Source organism: Ctenopharyngodon idella, chromosome 14 (genome assembly GCF_019924925.1).
Source record: "Ctenopharyngodon idella isolate HZGC_01 chromosome 14, HZGC01, whole genome shotgun sequence".
Taxonomy (NCBI): domain Eukaryota; kingdom Metazoa; phylum Chordata; class Actinopteri; order Cypriniformes; family Xenocyprididae; genus Ctenopharyngodon; species Ctenopharyngodon idella.
The window spans coordinates 31,298,660-31,323,675 of NC_067233.1; the positions used below are offsets into that span (position 1 = coordinate 31,298,660).

General features: G+C 35.6%; 2 protein-coding genes across 7 annotated transcripts; both read right to left on the reverse strand.

The window, feature by feature from the left end:
* Positions 1-3,085: 3,085 nt before the first annotated feature.
* On the reverse strand, positions 3,086-9,182 carry gjb1b (gap junction protein beta 1b). The gene is made up of 2 exons (XM_051860390.1): positions 9,059-9,182; positions 3,086-7,660 (listed from the first exon to the last, which is right to left on the reverse strand). The coding sequence occupies exon 2, from the start codon at positions 7,644-7,646 to the stop codon at positions 6,819-6,821; it is 828 nt and encodes a 275-aa protein (XP_051716350.1). The 5' UTR covers positions 7,647-7,660; positions 9,059-9,182; the 3' UTR covers positions 3,086-6,818.
* Positions 9,183-9,996: 814 nt separating this feature from the next.
* Positions 9,997-23,935, reverse strand: LOC127494448 (tudor and KH domain-containing protein homolog). Of its 6 annotated transcripts, none has more exons than XM_051860367.1 (9): positions 23,653-23,935; positions 23,246-23,449; positions 22,289-22,370; positions 13,263-14,043; positions 13,036-13,166; positions 12,194-12,321; positions 11,945-12,090; positions 11,275-11,357; positions 9,997-11,198 (listed from the first exon to the last, which is right to left on the reverse strand). In XM_051860367.1, the coding sequence occupies exons 2-9, from the start codon at positions 23,255-23,257 to the stop codon at positions 11,116-11,118; spliced, it is 1,446 nt and encodes a 481-aa protein (XP_051716327.1). In that variant the 5' UTR covers positions 23,258-23,449; positions 23,653-23,935; the 3' UTR covers positions 9,997-11,115. The 6 variants fall into 6 exon arrangements, with proteins under 6 accessions (XP_051716327.1, XP_051716326.1, XP_051716331.1 ...); XM_051860366.1 differs by having other exon boundaries at positions 13,036-13,169; positions 23,653-23,934; XM_051860371.1 differs by lacking the exon at positions 22,289-22,370 and having other exon boundaries at positions 13,036-13,169; positions 13,263-13,506.
* Between the last annotated feature and the right edge of the window lie 1,081 nt (positions 23,936-25,016).

The following is a 25,016-nucleotide window of genomic DNA, read 5'->3' on the forward strand; positions in this document are numbered from 1 at the left end:
AGTTTTGGTATTAGAAGAAAAAGCAAAAAAAAAACTGTTAGAATTATTTATATATATATAAAAAAAAATATATATATAAATAAATAAATAAATAAATAAATAAATATATGTATGTATGTATGTATGTATATATGTGTAATTTTTGCAATTCTCTATTGAATAATTTAACCGCAGTTGGCACAAAAGAATTTTTGTAGCAATTTGATTTGCACATCAAAATCCTCAATCCTCTCCCTGAGTAACATGTAAAAATTCTCATGTAAAATGTGTCATCAGCAACAATTTTCTTAGCAATTGTCTTAAAATAGATGCCTCATATAGCTCCTGTATAGGTCGATTTTCTTCCCACTCTACAATTTTTAGAGCAGTATGTACAATGTGAAATTTGTTTAGACAAAAATTGATGTTGGTGGCTTGTGAAAACTTTTAAAGTTAGATAAAAAGCTTGAAGTCTTAAAGGCACACTGTAGTGCCTTGGAACACGCAGCTTTATTCACTGTGTTGATGTAATTTCCAATGAAACAGGTAGACCGGGTGGGGTATATCTAGAAGCTCCTCCCCTTTTTTTCAAAATAGCCAATAGTGTTTCGCCTAAATCACAGCTTGGCCAGAGTTGTTGAGCTCGTAATACCCAATTTTGCTCATAATCTCTAATCGTTTCTCTTCCATATTGCTTTAAAATATAGCATTGTTTGTAGAATTCAAATGTGTCCGAACATTTTATGGTCTGTGCCAACTCGCGCATATGATCTGCTCTGTGCTCTCGTGTCTCTGGACCGGAGCAGACTGTGTTCGTGCTGCGGTGGTTCACGTGACACTAACGCGAAGACGGACTTCATTTGTGTCAATGGAAAGCATATTTACACTGAATCATTCCCTATTCTCTATGTAGTGCACTATGTGCCATTCATCATATAGAAACTAGTAAAGTGTCTGTTTATAGTGTATAAGGGGTGGGACTTCAGATTCTAGAGAGCATTTGATTGGACAGAAGATTTGATGAGAAGCTGAAGTCCGCGGTGATGTCATGAAAATCCGTGATCCATTTTAGCGGAAGTGAGAGACTGTAAGTTTTGAATGCTTATATCTCCTAAATGCGAATTTTTTTCATTGTTTTGGAACACACAGCTTATTCATAACCTTAAGGCTAATATATTCATACTAAAAGCTAAAAAACTTAAGTTTTGATTTCAGGAGGACTTGGTAAGGTTGGTAAGACAAATAGACATGAATACCATCAGATGCCTCAAAATGTGTCTTTTTCTCCCTATAGCACAATCTGTGCAGTCTCAAGCCTAATGACTTCTTGGCCACTGAAGCGGCTCAACCTTTCAACAATTTCACAAGGTGGGACAGAGTGCGTTTTGATTTTCTTAGTTAGGGGCCTAGCCCTTGTTGTAATTGTTAGTCGTCTGTCTATGGCAACCCTATCAACGGAACGTGAGAAAATGATGATTGAATACTATTGATGAATAGTAACTGGACCAATTTTTGAATCTCTATGACCAACTCTATAGCGCCACCATCAGTTCAAATATTCACTTTTATAAAGGTTATAACTTTTGAACTTTTGGACTGAGCCACATATAAATGACTGAACAGTTTTTTTTTGTTTGTTTGTTTGTTTTATTCATCTTTGTACAAAAGATGTCACAAACTTTACAAGGTCGACCCAAAATTAGTTCAGAGACTGTATCTCAGCCAAACTTTGAGCAATTGAAACGAAAATTTGGAAACAGCACCACCTACAGGTTATGAGATCTGACAAATGGCTATTTTGGCTCATAACTTTTAAACAGTTTGTCAGAAAATCATAATCTCAGTGGATTCCTTGTGTCATGCCGAGTCCGAGGATACTGAATTTGCCAGGATCGGATGAACCATCCCACCATTTTGAATTTTGTCATAAATTGCAATATCTTTTAAAAATTTGACATATTACCACAACAATTAGTATATATCATCATCAGAAAGCCCTGAAGGTACCTGAGAAGTTTGAACACAGCGCCACCTAGTGTTCCAGAGATGTAAGGAATTTTGCAAAAATGCTTATAACTTTTGTAGACATTGTCAAATTTTTTCTGTTGTTTTGTTCCCTGGTTTATGCCGATTCTGACAATGTTTCTTTTGTCATTTTACTTAAATGTGACTGTCCACCGTATTAAAGTAAATTAAAAAGTTTTTTCACTACTACTCCTACAAATTTTGCCCAATTTTGTCTAAAATCAGCTCAGATGGTCTTTGGACCAAGCCGCACAGAAATGACTTAACAGATTTTTGATATTTGCTACCGTTCCCAAGATATTCATCTCCGATTGTGATCTTGTCTGTGTTTGTTACCTTGTTAGTTAGCTTGCAATGCTTTTGATGTGCTCATTCTCACACTGAAAGCTGTCCTCAGCAGCCTAGTGAACGTGCATCCTCAATGTCTGAAGCCAGAGGCCTGACGAGCACCTTACCCAAAGATTGTGGGTTTGAATTCAGGGTGGAGCAGTTTTATGAAATTGTGTGTAATGTTGTGTTGTTTTGATTCCTTTATTATCCAGGTCAGCATTGTACGGATCTTTATTCCTTTTGGATTAGAAATAAAAGTTTTTTTCATTTTTATTTAAACTTCTATACATTGAGTTGAAATCCTTTGTGCTCTTCCTGCTCCATATTGTGCTACAGCCCCTTCAGGGGCTTGGCCCCTTATTGCTGCTTGCAGCTATATTTACAAAAGTCTTGATTTTTGTACTTTTTTTATTTTTTTATTTTTATTATTAAACCTATTTTTTTTTAACCGAGTTTCATACAGTATGGATTGTTCATATTCAATGGTACCCATCTTTGAACACATGTCCAGTGCTGGGACAGAAACTGTGAAACCAGGGGCCTGATGTATAAACGCTGCATACACAAAAAAGGCATTGAAATGGCAAGCACATATTGGGAATTGTGTGTGTATGTGTGTGTATATATATATATATATATATATATATATATATATATATATATATATATGTATATGTATATATGTGTGTGTGTGTGTGTGTGTGTGTATATATATATATATATATATATATATAAAAAACAGCGTAAATATGTGCACGCCGTACGGACACTCTAGACCATGCATACACACTCTTTTATTGAAGTGAGCGAAGTAGCCTAATGAAGTAAACAACTATTTTAAATCTGTTTTCCATTTGAACATTTCCATTTCTACATTTAGATTAAATATGCCACTCTCATTAAGCACTGAAATTACATGAAATCATTATCCAGAAGTTACAACATTTTTATATAATTTAAATGTACATGTAGTGGACTGCTTTTGAACAGTTCCTCTGGCATGCTGTATTTTAATGTTTAAACTAGCGAAGATTGCTTGGCGCATGATAATTCTGCTTTAATTTCTTTAATTTCACTTCACTCAGTCTAAGCAGATGGCGTAGCAACATAATGGCATAATGACACTCGCTTGGTGATTGAACAGTCCATTGGCCGGTTTGAATAAGTCCGATGACAGTATGTACAACCTCTGCTGCACATACTGTACAGACAGACAGTCTAATGACTCGTGGTCTTTCCAATATCATAAAAAAATACCATCATTTGAAGGATAGAGTTTGAAGGAAACAGTAAGATACACGTTTTATTTTTAAAATGTTTTGTCAGTGATGAGTTAGTCAATAATTTACCATGCAAAAATAAGGCCTATTTGTTTCTATTAAAAAAATATAAACATCCTAACATATATGTTTACCTTATAGGCAAAATTGCATAAATTTGATTTGTTTAGAACAATTAAAAATACTATTTGTAACCCTGGACCACAAAACTAGTCATACGTCGTACAGGTATATTTGTAGCAAAAGCCAACAATAGATTGTATGGGTCAAAATTATCGATTTTTCTTTTATGCCAAAAATCATTAGGATATTAAGTAAAGATTATGTTCCATGAAGATATTTTGTAAATTTTACCGTAAATATATAAAAAAATTATTTTTGTGAGTAGATATGCATTGCTAAGAACTTCATTTGGACAACTTTGAAGGCGATTTTCTCAATATTTGGATTTTTTTTTTTTTTTTTTGCACCCTCAGATTCCAGATTTTCAAATAGTTGTATCTCGGCCAAATATAGTCCTATCCTAACAAACCATACATCAATGGAAAGCTTGGAAATCTTAATTTCAAAAAATGGACCCTTATGACTGGTTTTGTGGTCCAGGGTCACATTTGGCCAGTGGAAAAGAATGAGAATAACCATTCTCTAAAAACTTTCTATGAACAGTATTTTATACAATTAATGATTTATTTGATTTAGCTATTTATTCTAAAACAAGGTTACTGAATGATTTTTAGTAATGTAATGTGATGGCACAAATGGCATTTAGACTCATATTTTCTTAATATCGTTAAACGGTATCACGTGGATGGGACTGAAATGAAATGCAGATGACGTTATGCATAGTAAATCTAGGCGTTGTAAGCTCCATATATGGTTATTTCGGGGAGGAGATGGGGTGGAGATGCATGTACGCATAATCATTCTCTGACTGAGTTTTAAAAAAGGAATTTTGTGCAGGTTGTGGCGTAAGCGTGGTTTTATAAAACTAAAAATGTGCGCAGATTGTGCATACGCAAAATCCGGCCTTTGTGCGTATGCACACTTTTAGGATGAAATCTATGGAAAGTTTTATACATGAGGCCCCAGTTGTGTATGGCTCATTCACACTGAAAACAGGCCCAAAAAACAATGATTTGCGCTATCTTTGTGTGAGCAATGACATAAAATGATCATGTTCAAAGTTTTCCTATTCATTCTGAGGGTTAAATTTGGTTCAGAACATGCTCAAATGTAGTCCAAACACCCCCACTTATAAGCTACTGAAAGTGAGAGTCGTTTGCCAATGAGAAAATCCTGAGCTGATTCAAGAGCAGTGCTAGTAAAGACATGGTTTAAAAAAACAAACAAAAAAAAAACACTCTGTTATGACAGTTTAAAAAAAAGTAGCCTACACATATCATGACTGACCTGAATAATGTAAAGCATTTCTATCCCTTTCCTAATATTTGGGCTGTGCAGAAAACAACTGTGATCACACATTTCATTTGTACAATCAGTACAGTTGGTAAAGTCTTTAAAATAGATTTATTTATATTTGTTTATTTTTAAATAATTAACCCCTTTACCGGAATCATGAAATCATTGGAATACATGGACATTGAGAAGTTAAAATGGTCGTATTAAATGTACAATATAATGCATTTCTTTTAATGACAAAGTTGATATAACAAGCAAAAAGCTGCATCAAGGATTTGCAAGCATCAAGTCCTGCAAAGAAAATTATTTCCTAATGATTGTATGACTCATGAAAGGTGTGTTAGATAAGGCTGTGATAGCTAGTTTAACTTTACATTGTGAGACTAAGAAGCATTTAGAATCAAATAAATATGATGCAGCTTCAAGTCTATTTGTTTGGTCTTTTCAACAAATATGTGCTTGCAAAGTTTTGCAAGACAGACAAGATTAAGAAAATGCCCTTTAAATAAACATCTAACTAAAATAAAACTACAAATGGAAAAATTGAATGAAATATTCTACATTTTCAGACCACCATTTTCACAAATCATTTAAATTTCACAAGAAAATAAAAGAAACTACTAAAAATGTAAAGTGGCAATTTGATTAAATTTTAAGCCAAAAATCTATGCACATTTGTATTTCAAACATAAAGATAAACACAATCAAAAATGTCTATTTTGTCAATATGGCATTCTTAAGGGGGTGGGGGGTCTAATATACTACACAGTATATTAGACAGTCAAAATATCAGTTATAGCGTGCTTCTATAATTATCCCTCTGCTCAATTATGCTGACCGCTACTCTAGGATTTCTGTTTTCATCCATTCATCCATATTTTTTTCAGCTGCTTGTCCTAGGTAGAGTCGAGGGGTACTGTTATCAATAAATAATACATTTTAAATAACATAATAAAAATAGTATTACATACAATCTACTCCGCTTTCATACAACACAGTGAGCCTTGCAAGTTTATGTGAATGGAATCTGGGGCCTCATTTATAAAATGTGAGTATGCACAGATTTGAACTTAGAGTGTTAGCAAAAATCCATGCCAACGTTCAGATTTATAAAAATGGTCTTCGACATGGAAAAGTGCTTAATGCCGCATCAGGGTCTAAGCAGACATACGCGCTTTTCCTTTTGGTAGAGAGTCGGTATACTGCAGGTATTTGGAAATCTAAGCAATTCTTGCTGCTCACCATTCTCAAGTAAAGGATTTGGACGTTGACTGATGCTATTTTATATGTTAATGACATTAATTAGGCGCCATTTACAAGGCAAAGATCTGAAGCCATTCATCTGCGCACAATTGTGACCGCCCTGTTAGTCCTCCCATCTCTTTTGCTTTTTGGGAAAAGATGTATACTTGTAATATTTCAGTTCTCCAGCATATATTTCCCCATGATCACTTCTCACATGTAGAGGGGCCACTAAAACGGGGGTTTTCAACTCTGGCCCTCGAGGTGCATTTTCCTGCACAGTTCAGCTTAAACCTTGATTAAGCTCACCTGCCTGTAGCTTTCTAGTGATCCTGAAGAACTTGATTAGCTGGTTCAGGTGAGTTTGATTAGGGTTGGAGCTAAACTCTGCAGAAAAGTGGACCTTGAGGACCAGAGTTGAGAAGCCATGCACTAAACACACAGAGCAAAAGTAAATCAATCAGAATATATTAATATGATTATAGACATTCCCATTTCATTAATTACTGATAGTTGGATGAAACCTCTGAGGCTGACAACAGTTTAGAAAGCAGAGCAGCGCTCATTCTTTTCTGTGGGAGGTTTCCGTCCAACATTGAATCTAGGCTTGATTGAGTGCTCTGATATCAGCTGATTTATTTCATTCTGCTTGTAGGTTCCCAGTTTTTGAGTGAGCCAAGGTCCTTTAGGTTGACTTACAGCTCCTTGAAAATATTTGATACATGCCCGACCTATTAAATACATAACCTCTGCAATGTTCAGCAAGACACAAACTCCAGACACTGTCAGCATGAAGATAGTAAAAATGGTTTTCTCTGTAGGACGGGACACAAAACAGTCCACTGTATTGGGACAGGGGTAGGAGTCACACTTCACAAGACGAACCATCTTGATATCTGGATAGATTAAGTAAAAAATGTACAAGAAAACCACCTCAAAAATGATGCGGAAAATGATGCTTATCATGTAAGTCCACCACAGAGCACCAGAGATCTTAAACTTCTGGATCTTTATGGTCTGAAATTCCTTTTCACTTCCCCGACCGGACATCTTGAGGATCTTTTTCTCTATGTGCCGCCGATGTGCGACATGCATGGCGACCAGCAAGGCTGGTGTGGACACCAGAATGAGCTGCAGAGCCCAGAGACGGATGTGAGAAATGGGGAAGAACTGGTCGTAGCACACGCTGTTGCAACCAGGCTGCTGAGTGTTGCAGGTAAATCCAGACTTCTCGTCTCCCCACACGCTTTCAGCTGCCACTACCAGCACCATGATACGGAAGATGAAGATGACGGACAGCCAGATGCGTCCAATACCTGTCGAATGCCGGTTCACACCACTGATCACAGCATAAAACGAAGCCCAATTCATGGTTGGTTTGAAGACTAAAGAGAAAAGAATCCAAAGCACAATGACTTTTATATGGTTCTTGACAGATTCAGAGAGATCAAAACACTCCCCACCTCTGAATTGAGTTCTTCTTAAACTAGCCAGAAAGTTGGTTGAGTGAATATGCCTAGAGTGCAGAGCTGAAGAAGCTCAAATATAAGATAGTTTTGATTTAACACTTTTTAGTCACTACATTATCTCATTTCTCCATTTTTGTTATTTCAGTTTCAATGCATTTACACTCTTAAAAATAAAGGTTCTTTATTGGCATCTACGGTTCCATGAAGAACCTTTAACATAACCTTTAACCATCTTTCCATTGGACAAAAGGTTCTTTATAGTGAAAAAAAGTTCTGTAGTCTGTATGTTCTTCACACTAAGAATTATTTTAAGATCTGTTCCCTGAAAGGTTGGGGACCAAAAATTGTTCTACTATGACAACACTGGGAAAAACAAAAATTCTTTTAGAACTTTAATTTTATGAGTGTACCTAAAATGTAGAAAATAGTCATAATAAAGGATTACTCCAACTTTTGACTGGTAGTGTAATTAACATATTCAGATGTCATACACAACAGCTTTAATCACTTCAGCTTATAAACTGCCAATTACACAACATTAAAGATTAATAGTTAACACTTTAGTATAAGGAACACATATTCACTATTAGCTGCGACTTTTCCCTCAATAAACTCCTAATTTACTGCTTATTAATAGTTAGTAAGTCAGTTGTTAAGTTTAGGTATTGGGTAGGATTAAGAATGTAGAATAAAATCATGCAGAATAAGGCATTAATATGTGCTTAATAAGTAGTAATAAGCAGCCAATATTCTAGTAATATGCATGATAATAAGCACCTAGTTAAAAGACCCTAAAATAAAGTGTTAACAATTAATGAAATCCTAACAATCAATGCAAAATAATGCTAAACCAAAAATTTTTCCTGCCACAAAATTCTGAATCTGAACAAAAAATTTACCAGGTTCAGCGTGCGAGAAAGCAGCTTATGCTGTACCAGGTTCAAATATGAAGAACAACAGACTATATTCTTGGCATTTAGATACGGTTGACAAAAATACAAATATGTTCTGGTCATTTTGGAGCTGGTTAAGAGCTTGGGCGGTGGTCTAGCACCAAATATCGTCACCTGACACGAGACAACCTGGCCAATAGCAAGCTTACAGTCGACCCACACAATAACCTCCACATACACAAGTACAGGATATTTGCTGTGGTCAAAGCAATTAATCTCTTCAAACTACATAAAAAAATCTAAATTCCCACTTGCAAAAAGGATTTCAATTTTATGTAGTCCAAAATTGCTAAATGAGTACTGAGCAGTCAAATGAACATATTTGATAATGGTATATGAAAAAATCTATAAAGCAGTTTACCTTCAGCTGAAATAATAAAGAGACATTTCCAGGAAACAGCTAATGGCCTCACTAATGATCACCATGCCCTTTTGCAAATGCAATGAACTAACACGCTACTAGCCACAACCCTGCACTGTGGCTGTCATATGCACTTATATAACCCATTTATACACAATGCTGCTCTTCATGGAGGCTAACAAGACTCTTCAGAATTCAGATCAAACGCCTTGATTTCCGCCCACCCAGGGCAAAAGAAAGAATCTGTGTGGACACAATGAGCAGCAACATTATTCATTGTGCCTGGCAGGGAGAGGAAATGAGGGGCGTTTCTGACCCGCTCTCACTTTATCAAACACAGCACAATTTATCAAAGAAGGTTGAGTTGTTAAGAAATAACACTGTCAGGCTTTTGTGTATATTTCTAGGTTCAAACTGTGGTGAAATCATTCATTTTATGTAAATGACAGATTTTAGACAGAATTTTATAGAAGAAAAAAAAAATGCCAGTGCGTTATGCCAGAGTTATCTGAAGATAAGATCACAAGATCTGAAGATGGGACACCAGTAAAATAATTATTTGTAGATTTCTGCATTTTGTTGAATAGCTCTAACTTTGGCATACAAGTTCCCGATCTCTAGGGAAAACAACTATTTTACAAGTTGGCAATTTCAGATAAATTCATACGATGCAAATTGTATGAAAACAAATTTTTTAGAAAAAAAGTAAGCATAAAGGTCCACCTTAAACAATCACTTGGGCGTAAGCAGACAAAAATGTACAAATTCATATGGATTAGCCAGCAGTTTGCAAAAAAGTAAAATAATTGCCAGGAGATTGTCTGGTTGTTGTGACATGAAAAGTCCTGACATTCATTGTATAACTGCCATCATGTTTGGCAAGTATATCAAAGTTCATCTGATCAGTTTGACAAGCAGAACAACATTTGAGGCATAAAAAGAAAACCAGCTTTTTATTGGTTGCTTATCCAAATTAAACTTTAGAACACAATCAATCATATTTTTAAAAACCAAAAGACAATGCAAAAACAGTATGTTCAACAGGCACCTCTTAAATGTGCTTCAGTTTAAAAAGGCTGATATAAATTTAAACCAGGTGTTTCAATCGTTGGCCCTTATGTTATTTTTTTTTTATTTTTTAAATGGCTCTTCAGGCGTTTTGTCCTTAAATCTGGCTGTCAAATCACTTTGTGATGTTTCAAATCTCTAATCAGAAATGCTGCTTCCAATTTAACTACTGTTTTCAAGCAATACAATCTTATGCATCATTACTCCACTACACATGTAGAGCATTTGCTAGATATGAGGGAGAGAAAGGTCTGTCCATGAATCAGTGTGAATATTTCCCTTTAAACTGTCATCATGTGTGTGCACATTCACATTAGCATCCACTCTCTGCACAGAAAACCTGAAGAGCAAAAAGATAATTAAGGAACTTTTTTTATTATTACTCGTCTGTTCATGAAAACAGCATGTTGCATGTTGTAATTACTGATTTGTTTTCTTCAAATTAAAGTTCTTTGAGGTATGAGAACATGCTAGTTTGTTGAGAAAAATCAGGTTAACGTCCAAGGTGGTGTACCAAAAGACTTTTGTAAGTGTCCCATGTTGACTGCACTGATGCTGGGACAATTTATATCTGTGTATTCATTTCAACAAATAAAGTTTCAGTGAGATTTTTCAGAAAAAAAACAAAAAAACAAAAAACAACAACAGGCCACACAGTCAACTTTAAAATTCTTAGAAATAATTAGACATTCTTCTATCATAGAACTTTTTTTTTTTTTTTTTTTTTTTAATTATGCATTAAACATCTAAACCAAAAAGAACGAATTCTACAGCAATGAACATCACCAAATATTTTCTGTAATACAATCTATCTTGTAACAATGTACATTGTACACAAACTGAAAACGAAAAACACAAGTGAAAATAAAAATATATGGGGCTACTAAATTTGCATAGTTATAGGTACATATTGTGAAGTATGTATAAGGTCGCAGAGAAAGGATCAACAACAAAAAGGCATAGGTTTGGTGATGACTGAACACATAACATCATTTCCTGTTTTGACGGTAACAGGAAATCAGATACTTCTCCCACTCTGAGGACTGTTGTCGTGTCTGTTTTTGGATATCACCTGGGAAATAACATCAGAAAGGTTACTATAAAGAAGTTCTGTCCATTGTGTTATCTTCTTGTTATATAACACCCACTTCTCTTCAACCCCTTGTGCTTGTTACATCTGTGTATGGCAAATCTGTTTTGAGCAAGTCTCACAGAAAGGGAATCACCTCTCCTAAAAGAATCAAACACAAAGGACAAACATTAGAAATTACTATTGATTAAACTGCTGAGACTGGGAATTAGAAGCCAGGCAAATGCATTTCACAGTCAACTCTAAAGGGAAAAAGTCTCGTTTGATACAGACCACAATTTGCATTTAATCATTGTACCTTCATTACGACATGCTCCTTTAAGTTTAAGTTACTATCACCTCTGCTATGACCTGACATTAAGTAAATGAATTGATGCCAAGTTATTAAAATAAATAAATAAATAAAAATTGTAAAATAAAGGCTGGCACATAGTCCACAGCATGCACTTCATGATTTATTTAAAGACTTGGAAATGTGAGGTAAAAAAAAAAAAAAAAAAAAAGTTTCTGCAACAGCGTTTTATTAATTTTGTAAAACTCAAATTTAAAAGATTCCAACCAACCACACACACACGCGACTTTAGACTGATATCAGACAAGGAAAAAATTCGTTTGATAACAGTAGTTTGCTCAGGTAGGAATAGTCAGCAACATTTTTTAGATTGGATTAGTCAGAGTCAACTGTAAGGCTTGTCAAAATAATTAAAATAAGAATAGGGTCGACTTACCTCATGGCACCCATCTTTCCCTTTTCCATGAAGAGTTCAACTTCTTCTTCTGGGTAAATCCTGGCATAAAGAGTCTTGTTCTGCACTTTACTTTTGAACCAGCTGATTGCTTCAAAAGACCAGGTTTCTCCATTTACTGGCCTCACCTATAACATACAAGTTAAAATACAGCTTAATACTTTAATAAAAAAAAACTACAACACTGAAATACAAAACTAAAACTACAATAATATTAATACCATCACCCACATTTGCCAATGAGACCTGCAGCGCTTGCACAGGTCTAGATGCAATTTCTCCACTCATTTCCTTAATATCCCGAAGAGACACGCAAATGTCATCTCCATAGTCAATCCTCCTGACTTCCACCTTAATGTCTGTGCAGAAATGATCATCAATGACTACGTTTACCTGCACACTCAGTGTGATTATGAGATTTAGCCAACATTGAGATTAAACTTTACCTCATGTAAACACAATACTTTGATCACATTGGTGCGATTAAGTTCATAATCATAGTACCCAAAATAATAGAAAAATGTGGTGTATGCCAATTTGAATCACAATAGGCATGTAAAAACATTAATGGCATCTATTCCACTCTGACTGAAGTGCACATGGGGTTGTGAAGAACGTGATTGATGCGGTCATGCCTTCTTTACTGCTATGTTTACGAATCTGTGCATTACATTTTTGGGCTGCTAAAGAAATTGACTTCATGTTGACAATGTTGCACGACATGAATATAATGCAGTATACTGATTACGCATCACTTAATTAAATCCAAAAAGTCCATAGAAATGTATTTGCATTTGATGCAAGTAGATTGTTTATTGGGGTATGTGTTGAACGGCGGTAAAAATAAATTTACTCTGAATATTGGAAATCACATTATTGATGCACATGTAAACATATTTAATATTTCCATCAATGAAAAAAAAAAGAAAAAAGAAAAAAAAAGGGAGGTGTATGGAGTTACTGCTAAAATTAAAAATTAAACATTAAAAATCAGTTTGTCATGAAATTATGAACAGGATAATGAAAATATAAATTTTTGGGTGAACTGCACTTTTAAAATGGCTTTGTCTTACCTCTACTCAACTGACATATTTTGATCACCTGGCCACGGCACCATATCTCCTGCTTGGGAAACCACGCCATGACATAAGCTCCAATATCTGGGATGCTTTTCATCTCTGCAAAAGATCTACTGCTATTCCTACTTCTTAATAATAAAGAAAACAGAAAAAGAGAGATACTAGTACCTGAACTGTACAGACACAGAAATAATAAAATAAAGATTTGCCACTCTACTTACAGCATGATTTCAGACAGTTCACAAAGTTTTGTTTCCTTGTGTTGGATGAAGAACTTGTTTGGGTGAACAACGTGGGTGATAACAACTGGTATCTCCTCAAATTTGCGACTCTGAAACTCTGGGATTTGGACATGTACACAGTCATCATCTTCAGGTTCATCAGTCAGTGTGCTGGAGCCTTTACAGCCTTCCAGAGGACACGACTCTTCTTTTGAGGGACAGACGCTTTGGCAGAAGAGGTCATCTTGAAAAAGAAAATCAACCATTTCATTTGGGAATGGCTCTGCCTTTGAGTGATTTGTCTCTGAGAAAATATTCCCAGTGTCCCACAATTCACTGTTTGTGGTAATCATCCAGTGGTAGGTTACACAATCAACGCTGATGCTTTTCTCTGCAAATATGGGTTCAGAAACTTTCCCCTCAGAAAAGACCTCATTCTCCACATCCTTCTTGGCACTGGTGACAGCCATGACTCTCTGATCCACAGATGCTAATGCGTTAATGTTTTGTTGCTGCATCAGCCTCAATGATGCTGGAGTTATGTTTGTCCTATATTTGACTTCGTTAGCTGATGAAGCCAGTTCAGACACTTGTTTTGAGTTTCGACTTGTTTTCAGAAAGTGAATGAGCTGAGAGGATGACAACTTTTGACGACAAATTTCGTCACTTCCAGTATTTTGCTGAATTGTGTTATTTGGATTAGGATAAATCTCATTTGGGTTGAAGATCTGATTGTGATTGCCTATCGCAGGTATTCTCTGATGCATGTTGATCTTCTGAACTGCAAAGCCAACATATGTCATAACAGTTTCAAGTTCAATGATGCTTCTATCATTTGAGCAATTATTTAATCATTAGTTAAAAACATTTTATAACATAGACCAGGGTCAGAAATTAACCAGGGCTAAAATCTTACAAAAAAAGTCAATAAAATGCTCAAGATATTTAAATGTAGAGACAAAAAAGTATCAGTATTCACTAGGGCTGCCCCCAATAGTCAACTAACCAACTAGTCGATGAGAAGAGGCTTAGTCGACCAAAATTTTATCAGTCGCAGAAAAAAAAAAAAAAATCCACAGAAAGTGGCGAAGTCAAGCAATCTGTGACAGACAGATCGTTAACAGCTGGTCTATGTGGTAAATACAGTACATCAGGCAGGACATACAAATGCTCGCCTGTCATTCATCAACCTTAAATATGACTTGTCATCTTAAACATGTAAGTGGTAGCAACTTTACATGGCCACTCGCTTTAACATTAAAAGGATTAGTTCACTTTCATATAAAATTTTCCTGATAATTTACTCACCCCCATGTCATCCAAGATGTTCATGTCTTTCTTCAGTCGAAAAGAAATTAAGGTTTTTGATGAAAACATTCCAGGATTATTCTCCTTATAATGGACTTTAATGGCCTCCAAACAGTTGAAGGTCAAAATTATAGTTTCAGTGCAGCTTCAAAGGGCTTTAAACGATACCAGACGAGAAATAAGGGTCTTATCTAGTGAAATGATCGGTTACATTTTTTCTGTAAGTAGAATAGGGAAGGCGTAGGACATACAGCGTAAGCTTTTTGAAGAATACGAAAGTACGGTTTTGGCGGAAGCACTCGGAAGGCGATCATTTGTTTATATAAAGCATATACATTTACATTTTTTTCGAAAATGACCGATCGTTTCGCTAGATCAGACCCTTATTCCTCATCTGGTACCGTTTAAAGCCCTTTGAAGCTGCACTGAAACTGTAATTTTGACCTTCAACCGTTTGGAGGCCATTAAAGTCCATTATAAGGAGAATAATCCTGGAATGTTTTCATCAAAAACCTTAATTTCTTTTCGAATGAAGAAAGAAAAACATAAACATCTTGGATGACATGGGAATAAGTAAGTTATCAGGAAAATTTTATATGAAAGTAAACTAATCCTTTAACCTAGAAAAATGTGGACTATTCAAGTGTTTGTGTGGAGTGTGGAAACTGAATAGTAGCAAGCTTACTGCATGACAGCTAACATGGAGGCGCTGGTGCGATCACTTGCACTTAAAATACTCCGTCATGTTTGGTCATACAGATAAGAGTAAAACATCTTTTGAATCTGTGAAGAGTCTTTTATTTGTATGCACAAAACGTTGTGCTTTTGTAAAATAATAAAAGCAAAAGTGTGCCGTCTCTCTGTGAATTTGAGCACGCCAAAAAGAAAGAACCAAAACTCCATGTAAACTTGCCTCACAGACATGAAAAATGTATCTATAAAAAGCAAAATGTCTACTTTTAAATGAATCAATTCAAATGGAAAACAAATATTCTCAGGTTATGTAATCTGTATAAAACGCGCATTTAGGTGCATCCACTACTGCAGAGATGATGAGTCAGTATCAACGACTTCATCACTGCAACTGAAAATACAGAAAACCCTAGTTTATCAATTATTTGAAATGTTAAAGCAGTCTCCTTGCTGTTTTTCCCTGACGCATTTATAATCATTACTTCTGCCGGTGCACTGTGGCAAGCTTTATGCGTGCGCTTGAACGCTGATTAGGCTATGTAGGCATTAAAGGCTCTTTATTATGATTTATATGGTTTATTAATAAACGTGCGATTATTTGACTAATCACTTAAAATGGAGGACTACTAGTCGACCAGAAAAATGTTTAGTAGAGGGAAGCCCTAGTATTCACTCTCTTAAAGGCAGGTGCAGCTGACTGTAGAGCTAATATGAAGTCAAAATCTGTTTAATCTAATGTTGTGTGTTGTGCAAGTTACAGATAAGATTATTTCTTTCTTTAACTCAAGGTTTTTAATGGGGAAGCAGTAATTTTTAATTGCCTTTGCTTTGGTTTAATAACACATCTTGAATTTGTGCTGGTCAGACAAAGTCTGACTTTTGTTATAAATATTTGGTCATAAATACTTAAATGTGTTTAGAAAAACAATATGCTCCTATATCCATGGGTTTTAGGCACGTGACTTTTTGTTATGGCCACCATCTTTAGGACCTAGGCATAGCATCTCCTTGGTGATCGGAAAGATGTCACACACCAAAATAGCACACCACTGACGAAAAGCAACGATACTGAACCCTGGCTGTGTTCCACTCCAATTTTAGACATGCACTCTCAAACTTCCCTAAGAACTTCCCCTCGGGGGAATCCCTGCCACCATTTTGAAGTGCATTCCACTTTGTGAAGTAAATGAGGGAAGTTTATATGGGCAGACCCTCATCCCCTCGATTTTGACCGAGGGAGCGAGTCTACTCCGATGCACCCTTCAAGCAGCTCTATATCCAACAATTCAACTTGATTGTGACGTCACAGCAGATCGCGCTTTGTTGTTGTTGTTTGTTTTTTTGGGCCAAATAATCCTGCATACGTCACAGCAGATCGCGCTTGACTGAAGTGTATGATATATTAATTATTTTGAGAATTAATCACATAATAGTGTATAATATATTAATTATGCTGAGATTTAATCGCATAATACTTGTAGCTACCTTATGTTTACAGTCAAAGTTTATACTATTGTTATTTTTTTCTCGTTTATGTAATTTAAATTTTCTCCAGCAGCTCATACACATAGGATATTATATATTTTCTCTAACAAATTATAAGAATATAGAATGGTGCATAAAACAACAACAAAAAAAGGTTCCAAGGGCTTCAAGGGCTTTTCGGGGTTAAAGCGAAAAAAAAAAAAAAAGAAAAAAGAAAAAAAAACACATATGCAGGGTAATTTGGCCCCCAAAAAACAAACAAAACATAATTTGAAAATGATTTTCCTTCAAACTACCTACATACCTGCAAACTCAAAAGAGGTTAAAAAGGTGACGTGTACAAACTAAATTGTTGTGGGGGGTCTGGGGGCATGAGAACATTTTTGTGATTTTAACATTTAAATGAAGCGTTTCTGACAAGAAAATAAATGGAAAAAGAATTTGATTTCAGTAAAAAAAAAAAAAAAAAAAGACACTAGGGCTGGGCATTGACAAATTTCACAGTTGGATTGGATTTCGATTCAGGAGCTTGCAATTTGATTTTGATTGGATTAACTTCAATTCAATAGTAATTTGGGGCCTGGTACATGGCAAATTTCCTCAAAGAAAAAAAAAAAAATCTCTCTCAACTAATGCTGTAAATTATACAGGAGCAACAGTTGGTACATCATTATATTATTAAAAGGTTAAAATTAAATCGATTTGTAAGCTATATAACGAACAAAGAAGTGTTAAAAATAATGTTATAATACATTTTTAATTAATTATGTTTTTACTCATTTTTTAGGCTATATAAACATTTAAATGGTGGCTGTCATAAAACGGATTTATTCAAACTAAAAGTGAAGTGACGTGGTGAAGTGAAACATACATTCAATATTGAAGCACATGTTAAGTACAAATACAAGGGATATGCAATAGCCTATAGTGCATATATTTAGCAAAATGCTCCTCTATAAGTTCATTTTTGTAGCTGACTAACGAGTTTTTAGACACTGAATGGCTTTTCTGAGGTAGCCTAAATGGGACGGTAAATGTGACATTTTTTACAATCTGTTTTATTGATGTCTTTCCGCGGTTGAAACACTCATTGAGTGATTACATGAGACATGATACGGATTGCGTTAAGTTGTACTGTATCTTTCAACATACTTTCAGAGGTTCATTCATGTTTATTTCATGTTGTAACTACTAAAGTGGAAGAGATGATCTGTTTGTGCGCTCTGCTTGAACTGATGGCGCCGGATGTGTAGATGGGCGTGAAATACGGGAGACTCCTGGCAAAAACGGGAGTGTTGACAGGTCTGTGGTCAGTTCATGTGCTCTCTGCGTGAACTGAAATGCTACAGCGATCCGTCACGCCACAGAGCGCTAAGAAAGATCGCGACAGCTTGATGAACAACAGGTGAGCCAGGGGATAGCACAAAATTACATAAATCTCTAAAATTACTACGCAATAGGCTAATGTGTGTGTGAAGTGAATGAGTGTAAACGGAGCACAGCGCAAATCAAACAGCCGTGCTGTTTGTCTCTCTCAGAAATTAAAGCTTTGTCAAAAGTAGGCTAATACATTAATAAAATACTGCATCATGAACATTTTCTAATATTTGATATGCATTTAAGTGTTTTAAACGTTGTGAGATGATATGATATGATATACGATATGATGCACAAATGGGTGAAAACTATGAAATGAGCAGCGCGTTCGTAAATCAAATAGCCGCGTTTCTCTTGCGTCTCTCAGAAATCAGCTTTGTCAAGAGTAGGCTGCTATCAACTAAAACACTACATCATACACACTTTCTACTATTTGATGTCTATTTAAATGTTTAAAACATTGTACGATATGATAAATTAACGAGTGCAAACTGTATGAATGAAATGAAGCACGATAGCAAGTCAAGACAAATGTACGACTATATTTTTTTTCCGCAGCCAAATGCCACACGCCGGAGATCCAGCATGGTGCTGGAAAACTTTAAGCCCTGGGCTTAGTGTGTTTCATTTAAACCTTATGCATGAGTTCCGCCAGTAGTGGGCACTCGTGGAACGTAAGCATTGATGACATCCAAGTCCACAAGACGGAGGGAAGTTCGCAAGTATGGGGCATACATTTTGGAGTGGATGCATGGTGTTCACTACAGTGGACAGATATTTGAAAGCCATTTTGAACCATTTAGGTTATAGTACCATGTCCTGACCACCAAGTGGTGAATACCCAAAGCCTTGTCTACGATTCCATTTAATTAGTGTCTTTGAATCTCTTTGTTGTTTGAACATATTGCATCATATATTCAAAAAGGTGGAGGGAAGAGGAGATGCACCAAGTAGCTCAGGAATAAGTGTTAAATCCTTTAATTTTCAGAAAACCAGACAGGTACAAAAAATATTTTTTTCAGCTTAATAGGATGTAAGAAATACTTTTATTTAGATTTTAACAATATTTTTCTTGTACATTTTTTTCTGTGACAGAAAATACATCTGTCCACTCCAGTGGACGTCATGCGCCAAAGGGTATATTATGCCTATTGGCCTATAAATGGATTCCTCCTTATTTGTATGTTTTAGTTAAAATTATGAAATAATTTACACTTGAATAGTTTTATTAAACAGCAATATTAAAATAGTCTTCAGATTTTAGAATTTATTTCAATGCTTAGGCCTACAGTCTATATTTATTTATTAGGTCATATAAAAGCGTAGGCATATCCGAGGACAGGGATATGTGTGCATGATTGCATTCGAGAGTGTGTGTGCTTGTGTGTGTACTTGTGCTCACATATGATACTGGTTTTAATAGTTTAAAAAAAAAAAGAAAAAAAAAAGTTGGCCATTTTTAAAGTAATGAAATGAGTTTCGAGACATAGGGTGCTTCTCAATATCCCTCCTCGTTTCCTCGCTCCTCCGTCCTCCATCCTATGATCCGGAAACCGATCAAGCTCAGCCATCTTGAAGGACATCTCAATTCGCTAATTGCACTGCGAGGAGGCGAGGATTGAGGAGTGAGGAAGCTTCCTGAGGAGTCACGAGCAAGGATACACAGGTGTATTCTTTGCGGAAGTCTTTCTTGTCGAGAAACGCGACGCACGTATACATTCTCCTCCCCCTTCATATCTGTCACAATAATTGAAATGTATGCTTTACTTTTGCAGTTTAAATAAACTTTAAATCTCACATATTTCAACGGGGCATCATGCTTTATTAATATATATATATATATATATATATTTATATATTTTTAAATAACTAAACTTTAACAACATGTGGGTATGTGGTAAGTGGGATGTGGGATCCCTCGAGTGCAGCTGATGAAGCTTTGAAGTGACGCTAAAGGGAGCGAGGATATCATTACACTTGATTCAATTCCTCCATCCTCGTGTCTTTTCCTTGTGTCCTTCCCTCGCATCCTGAAGGGGTGGAGCTAAGACCCAAGGAAAGGAAGCGAGAAAAGGAGACGAGGATGCACAAATAAGAATTGAGAAGCACCCACAGAATGTTATGTTTTTCAAATGTCCTCTATTGTTGTTGTTGTTATTTAACATTCCAAGACATTTGATGCAAAAGCCTCTAAAAGCCACATCTGTCAAAAATGAGAAAACAATATTGAGTGAATGCTCTCCGTACATACTATACATTCAAATACTCTCACTTCAAACCCGCTAAATCCCAGCCTCATCCTATTCAGAAGTACCAGTACTTAGGTATGTATAGGATTAATATGAATGATAAATAACATTAATGAATCTGTTAAGTAATGTCTAAAAATATAATAATAATCTGTCTAACCAGCTCCGATAGTGTATGGAATATTATATTAATTATCTAAATTTTATAAGCATGCATCAATGAAAATTGATTTCATTATTATTATTATACTTGTATTATCCACACTGCAAAATACTTGTTTGTTTATTCAAGTATGTATGGGCCTATGTAAAATAAACATTCATCTTTGTCATAATAATTCCAGGTGCAGTTTCCCTCTCAGCCAATAAAATTCCATGTAGCATTTTCATCGATAAGTCGTCTATTCTGATTCGTTGATAACGTTTGACAGCGTTTAATCCAGAAGCGAATTAATTTCTAGTGCAAGAGCATGGAGAGATTTACGAATGAACAAAACACAGTTTGAGCGCGCACAGTTCATAAGAGAGCACTGTATATTTGAGTGTGCGCGTACAGTTTTGTGCGAGAGCAAAGGAAATCGCGCAAGCGCATTACATGGATGTGCTCTTGCGTCACAATAATGCGGTCTCTACATTTGTCAGTAAAGACGGGTGGCATGGTGGCAACCCTACGATAGCAGCAATCCATTACTAAGAACACTCAAAGAGTTTGTGGGGATATTGTAAAACTTAATTCATTTCTTTGTGATTTGCTGTAATCACAGCCCACAGCAGAGCAGATAGACGGCATGTTGCAAGTCGGTCCTACAAATAGCGACCGCACCACTTTGTGACGTCTAGAGCCTGACCGATATGGGTTTTTGGGGGCCGATGCCGATACCGATATTAGGAAGTAAAAAAAGTCAGATATCGATATATCAGCCGATATTCTTTATGTGTATATTATAGTTCAGTACCATCAAAAGTTCACACTTCCCATTTGTGTGTCCAAACTTTTGACTGGTACTGTATATTAAATACCATACATACATGAACATAATATATATACATACACATTTTTTGTAATGATCACTCAAATGTGGTGATCAAACACTTATACTGACGTGATAAAGATATGTAATGAAGGCAGGGTATTTAACAATTTAACAATAAACTTTATTATCCAAAATAAGCCTGGCATCAGTGCACTGAACAGTAAACTTCACTTATTATAAATAACTTTACAGCACAAATAGAACAATATATATATAACTTGAATTAAGAAAATAAACAAGGTAACTGTGTAAGGCAAGCAAGCTACTGCCAATCCAACAGGGGCAGGTTTATGCAGTCAATGGCTTATTTTCTGGTAATCAAATGAACATGCAGAACATGAGGATCATATTCAAAGTCTTTTTGCAGTTTAATATTCACAGACACTAGTCTACATCACGAATTCATTTAAGTGTTCTGACCTGTTTTTTATTTATTCATCAAAAATATGACAAATTCCGTGTTATACAGTAAAATCCTTTTTATCACTGGATTCCGTGATTTCGTCCGCATTTTCTGCATCGCGGAAATCCTACTAATGTAGCAAATGAGTATGATAAGCTCATTGTAAGACTAAAAGATGGGAACATGTTTATTTACTTTATAGCAGCGCGTTTCACCAACTAGATGACTGACAATGTAGCGTTAAACTACTAACTTTTCAATCTGCTACGTTAACTTACTGTACTGACAAACTATGCTAATTTAGGATATGTGATGTGAGCGATGTGATATGCATGAGTGACATGGCAGTTTTAAGGGACGGGGCTAATGTTATATTGGCTGGACTTATATTGAAAAAGGAAACTTATGGGGGGGGGGGGTCATAGTTTATTAACTGTACAGTAAGTTATGCATTTCACAAACTAGTTAGCAACTTACCGTTAAGACAACGCTTTGACTCTCGTGAAGACACCGCTTGACTGCTTGCCGCTGCCCGAACAAGAGACCTCTGCTGGACAAACTACGTAATCACACCATTTACAACCATTTTATCTGCGTTATATGTTCTGTAAAAATAAATGTTCATATCTGTGGCATATCGGCGCCATATACGCCGATGCAGATATATCGGCGACAGGCTCATTTCGGCCGATAAAATCGGCAAAACGATAGATCGATCGGGCTCTAGTGACGTCACATGAAATCCATGGATATACTTGAGTAAAAGTATAGATACAATATTAAAATATTACTCCAGTAAAATTACAAGTACTCATTGTTGGATTTACGTGAGTAAAAGTACTTATCAGCATACTGAAATGTACTTTCAATTAAACATTAAAAGTAAAAAGTAGTGATAGATTAACCATATTTTTATTCTAGCCAGCACTAGTCAGACTTGTCAGCACTGATAAGAAAGATTAGTGCATACATTTATTATGTATTGTAAATACTTATTATCAGTATCAAAACATTAAACTTACTAAAACATCAATTTAAATTACTGATAATTCAAATGTGCAAACTGGTGAAATAATATGCCATATAGTATTTTTAAAATGGTGAAAAACAAAATGTGCGCAAATATGTGGCGACAAATATAAAAATACAGCATGGGGCAAAATACGTTAACATTTTAAGAGGAACGCTACTAGTTTAATATCATTTGAAACTGCTACAACAGCGAAGACGCATGCGCCATTTTTTATTTTACCTAAAATCGCCTTCCTATAGGCCTACGCGGCACACGACATGAGGACATCTCTACATTTAAGCATTTCAATGCATGGGCTTAAATAGCTTGCACGTTTACAGCAGATTTAAATTTAAATAAATAACAGACCTAAATATGATTTCACTTACAACAACCAATGCTAAAATTCATCAGTAACTTACTTTTCGCTCCATCAATTACACGCAGATTCAAGCGCTGACGATTTCCCAGTTCTTGGCTCATTTTGAACTGAACATTGAATCAGTGAGTTGTTGACTCAAGAACAGCAACAGTTGATCAATCTGATTCGCGAACAGGTTCAAATCGAAAGAATCAACTCATTCACGAAACGGACATCACTCTTGCGTCATCAAGTGGCATTTCTTCTATTCAAATAACAAGAAACGATATGTTTAAAAGAATGTAGTCGAATAACAGTGAAGTAAAAGTAAGAATTTAGCAAAATAAAAATACTAGTTTTAAAAAAAAAATTACTAGTACAAGTAGAAATACTTACTGCCCACCACTAGTTAGTTTAACTAACAAATGCCTACAACATGGTAAACTGTTACCAGTATCAACTTTTTACCTTTTCTGCGGAGTTTCTTCGTTTTTCTGGGTTGAATTTCTTTGTGGATGTTCACCGTCTAGTGTTGTAAATAAGAATCGTGTTTTCTCGGAAGGATGTTCATCTTTTTGGATCAGTCTTTTGACGAAAATCGGTAAAGCTGAGGAAATTGGAGTTACCGCTTGTTTACCGCAGTTTATTAAAGCCAAAAAAAAAAAAAGCTAAAGAAGCCCTGCAGGTTTGTTTCAAGCAGAGCCGTTTCTAAGCATAAGCGAGCATGGCGGTCCAGCTGGACTCGTGACTGACTGATTAAATTCACCACGTGCACTGCTGAGTAGCCTACATTTAAGCATCTTAAAAGACATACTCGATTTATATATATATAGAGAGAGAGAGAGAGAGAGAAAGAAAGATAATAATCAGAAATTATTGTATATTGAAATTTTACATTTAAAAAATGGCGGCATTAGCGAATTAAGTCATGCTGTGACATTTAAATATCATTAGGCTAATATAAAATTGAAGCTCTAAAAAAGGTTTACCAAATTCTAATTTGTTATAAGGCAATTATAATATATAGATTCATATTTTGTTTTTGTTTGTACATGATTTGAATTCACTTAATATAGCAAAAGTAATTTAACTGGAAGTTTCATGCTTTACATTACAACACTGAAAGAGAATTTAGAAAAAAGAATTGACACTTCAGCAGAAAAATTAAAAAGTTCGGCCTAAACATTTTTACAAAATACAAACCCGATTCCAAAAAAGTTGGGACACTGTACAAATTGTGAATAAAAAAGGAATGCAATGATGTGGAAGTTTCAAATTTCAATATTTTATTCAGAATACAACATAGATGACATATCAAATGTTTAAACTGAGAAAATGTATCATTTTAAGGGAAAAATAAGTTGATTTTAAATTTCATGGCATCAACACATCTCAAAAAAGTTGGGACAAGGCCATGTTTACCACTGTGTGGCATCCCCTCTTCTTTTTATAATAATCTGCAAACGTCTGGGGACTGAGGAGACAAGTTGCTCAAGTTTAGGAATAGGAATGTTGTCCCATTCTTGTCTAATACAGGCTTCTAGTTGCTCAACTGTCTTAGGTCTTCTTTGTCGCATCTTCCTCTTTATGATGCGCCAAATGTTTTCTATGGGTGAAAGATCTGGACTGCAGCCTGGCCATTTCAGTACCCGGATCCTTCTACGCAGCCATGATGTTGTAATTGATGCAGCATGTGGTCTGGCATTGTCATGTTGGAAAATGCAAGGTCTTCCCTGAAAGAGACGACGTCTGGATGGGAGCATATGTTGTTCTAGAACTTGGATATACCTTTCAGCATTGATGGTGCCTTTCCAGATGTGTAAGCTGCCCAT

Excerpts from the sequence above, each read along its gene's own strand:
- gjb1b (XM_051860390.1), bottom strand. The coding sequence starts at position 7,646 with ATGAATTGGGCTTCGTTTTATGCTGTGATCAGTGGTGTGAACCGGCAT.
- LOC127494448 (XM_051860366.1), bottom strand. Across the intron at positions 14,044-22,288 it reads GTCAAAGCGTTGTCTTAACG|TTCAGAAGATCAACATGCAT; the intron begins GTAAGTTGCTAA and ends TTGGCTTTGCAG. Across the intron at positions 11,358-11,944 it reads GGAAAGATGGGTGCCATGAG|GAGAGGTGATTCCCTTTCTG; the intron begins GTAAGTCGACCC and ends TGATTCTTTTAG.